The 2462-nt window shown below is 33.9% G+C and overlaps 1 protein-coding gene across 1 annotated transcript in view; it reads left to right on the plus strand.

The window, feature by feature from the left end:
• Positions 1 to 2462, plus strand: part of SLC24A5 (solute carrier family 24 member 5) — a 7940-nt gene that overhangs the window by 4654 nt on the left and 824 nt on the right. The window contains exon 7 of the mRNA XM_003209450.4: positions 2206 to 2307. Coding sequence (XP_003209498.1) covers positions 2206 to 2307 — 102 coding nt within the window. The remainder of the gene's footprint in view (positions 1 to 2205; positions 2308 to 2462) is intronic.

The raw sequence follows: 2462 nt of genomic DNA on the forward strand, positions 1-2462 counted from the left end.
GGTTTTTCAGGTTTTAATTTTAAGAACAAGCAGAAAACAGATCTCTAAATGAGAAATAGCACAAACATTGCCATTTCTACATCATAGCTCACTAATCCTACTTGAGTATTCTGCTAGTTCAGCATCCTAAACTTGTTTTCAAATTAAAAATTCAGCGAATAACTTCTTGTTAAGTGCAGACACAGACCTACACAACGGTAGACTTGTGAGAAGTTACTAACATTGCTGGATACAACACCCATCAGGTTCACTCCTTGGTCAAACAATTTTCTATTTGTATCTAAAAATCAAAGATTTACCATCTGAATGCTAGAAGCCTCTGAGACAGGATCCAGATGAAAATTATTGCCCATCTACTAGACGAAACACTAATTCATATGAAAGTAGATACAGTGGAGTTTCAAATAGCACATTAGTGTTAGTCCACTCTGAAGAGTCATTACAAGCAGCACTGGGGTCTTTGTCCCACTACTTCAAGGTCAAACGTTCTATTTACACATTAAAACTCTAAAAATTACATGTATTTGTATATATATATATATATATATATTCAAGTCTAGGTTCTCTGATGAAAGTTGACCCAAAAATATTCTATTGTTGCATAAAAATGGCCTATCAAACGTGCCAAAAATTTCATCGCAGGGGGCTACGTTGTGATGGTCAAGAGCAAACCTAATTTAGTACACTTTTTTTTTTTTACTAGCAAGGAAATTTTCATTACTATAGCAAGATATTGCTACCGATACACAAAATGAACTGAAGGCTAGAAAAATAAGACCATTCTCTCTTTATGGTCAATTGCCAGAAAAAAAACCCTACAGTTCAACTAGAAGATGAATCTATCTACTAGTTTAAAAAAAAGAAAAAAAACCAGCTTCACCTGAGTTTAGATTCTATCTTATAAACTTCAGAGGGCTAGAACTACTATTGGGTGCATAACACTGGTTTATTCATATTTCAGCTTTGTTTGCTTAACTTATAAAAGCTGATCATATTGGTCCCTCCACCCTACCAATCTTGTACATTAGAAGCAATGGAAAAATAAATACCACTACAGATTTTACAAGAGGATGATATTAGTCCCTTTGAACAGGAAAAATTTCAAACAAATGTATGGCGTTGATCTAGACTAAGCTGTTATGTACTAGGCCATCACTGCTGACCTAAGTTACAGCACACTGCCTCTTATTTTAAGAAAACTATGCTTAGAAGTGTCTGAGTACTCTAAGCAAGAATTCAGGTTTTAACAACAATAATAAAATAAACTTCTATGGTTCAGTAAAATGTAAGACAAGCTTTAATTACTTAACAGTCTGAACAGAAATATCAAGTACTTGAAAGTATTGATGCTCATGAATGGCACATAAAACTAAAGGCTGCTACAACAATTTTGAAGATCTGAATCCCTGTATTCTAAGAAACCTGTATTCTTTCAGCACATACAGGGCTAAAAATACAGGTAGGCAGGAAGTTTGTTTTGATTTTTTTTTTTTTTAATTTAAATCAGTGTTGATCTAAAGAAACTCATCCTTCTACAGAACTTTTGTACTGAAAAGTCATTTTGCTTCTTCCAAATCCCATAGACTGAAAAACTTCTAATTCCTGCTAACTGGAATGAAGCGTCAGAGTCACATAGTTGAGACAACATTGTAATTATACCCTTAATGTCCTCATTTCCTAACAAAGTCATACGTTGGTGTTTTTTCCCTCTCCCCCCTTTGAAGAGTGTGTGTTTGTAAAAATTATTGCTCCATAACAATTTGGAGTGCTAATGATGAAATGTCTCAAACCAAAGAAAACTGTAACATTTTACAGAAATTGAGAAAAGGGAATAAATAGGTATTTAAACTTCAACTGCATCTCAAAGGACAATCCATAACTAATATCATTTTGAACACAGAAAGCCTTCCATCCACTCAGGTCTTTGAAAAAGCTGTAAATAAGATATTTACTATCCTATAGTTCCTTGATGGAGGAACAAGAGCAATATAACATTTCATTGTTGTTATTATTACTCTTTTTAACTACCTCATAGTTCAGTCACTGCATGTTTAGTCAAGTTAAGTTGGTGAACAGATTCCACAGATTTTAGAATTACTATTATTAGTAATCCTTTCTCCAGCAAAGGACACCTGAAAAAATTTCTCTAGAGGAAACAACCTAAAAATTTTACTCATATTTTCTACCACTGTTTATGAACTACAGGTGAAACACTGAGAATTCCAGAGTCAGTAATGGGTCTCACATTACTAGCAGCAGGAACAAGTGTACCAGATACAGTTGCAAGTGTGCTGGTGGCTCGAAAAGGTAAAGATTTTGGTGTTCGGGCTCATTCCAATTGATGTGTTTAAAAAGTACTTTGATAAAAGAACTCTAGTCAACATTTCCAAAAATTCAAGGAGCAGCTTCAAAACTTTCTCCAGTTTCTAAGTCTACCATTAATAAATAAGATAGCTTACCTA

This window comes from Meleagris gallopavo, chromosome 12, assembly GCF_000146605.3.
Source record: "Meleagris gallopavo isolate NT-WF06-2002-E0010 breed Aviagen turkey brand Nicholas breeding stock chromosome 12, Turkey_5.1, whole genome shotgun sequence".
NCBI classification, from domain to species: domain Eukaryota; kingdom Metazoa; phylum Chordata; class Aves; order Galliformes; family Phasianidae; genus Meleagris; species Meleagris gallopavo.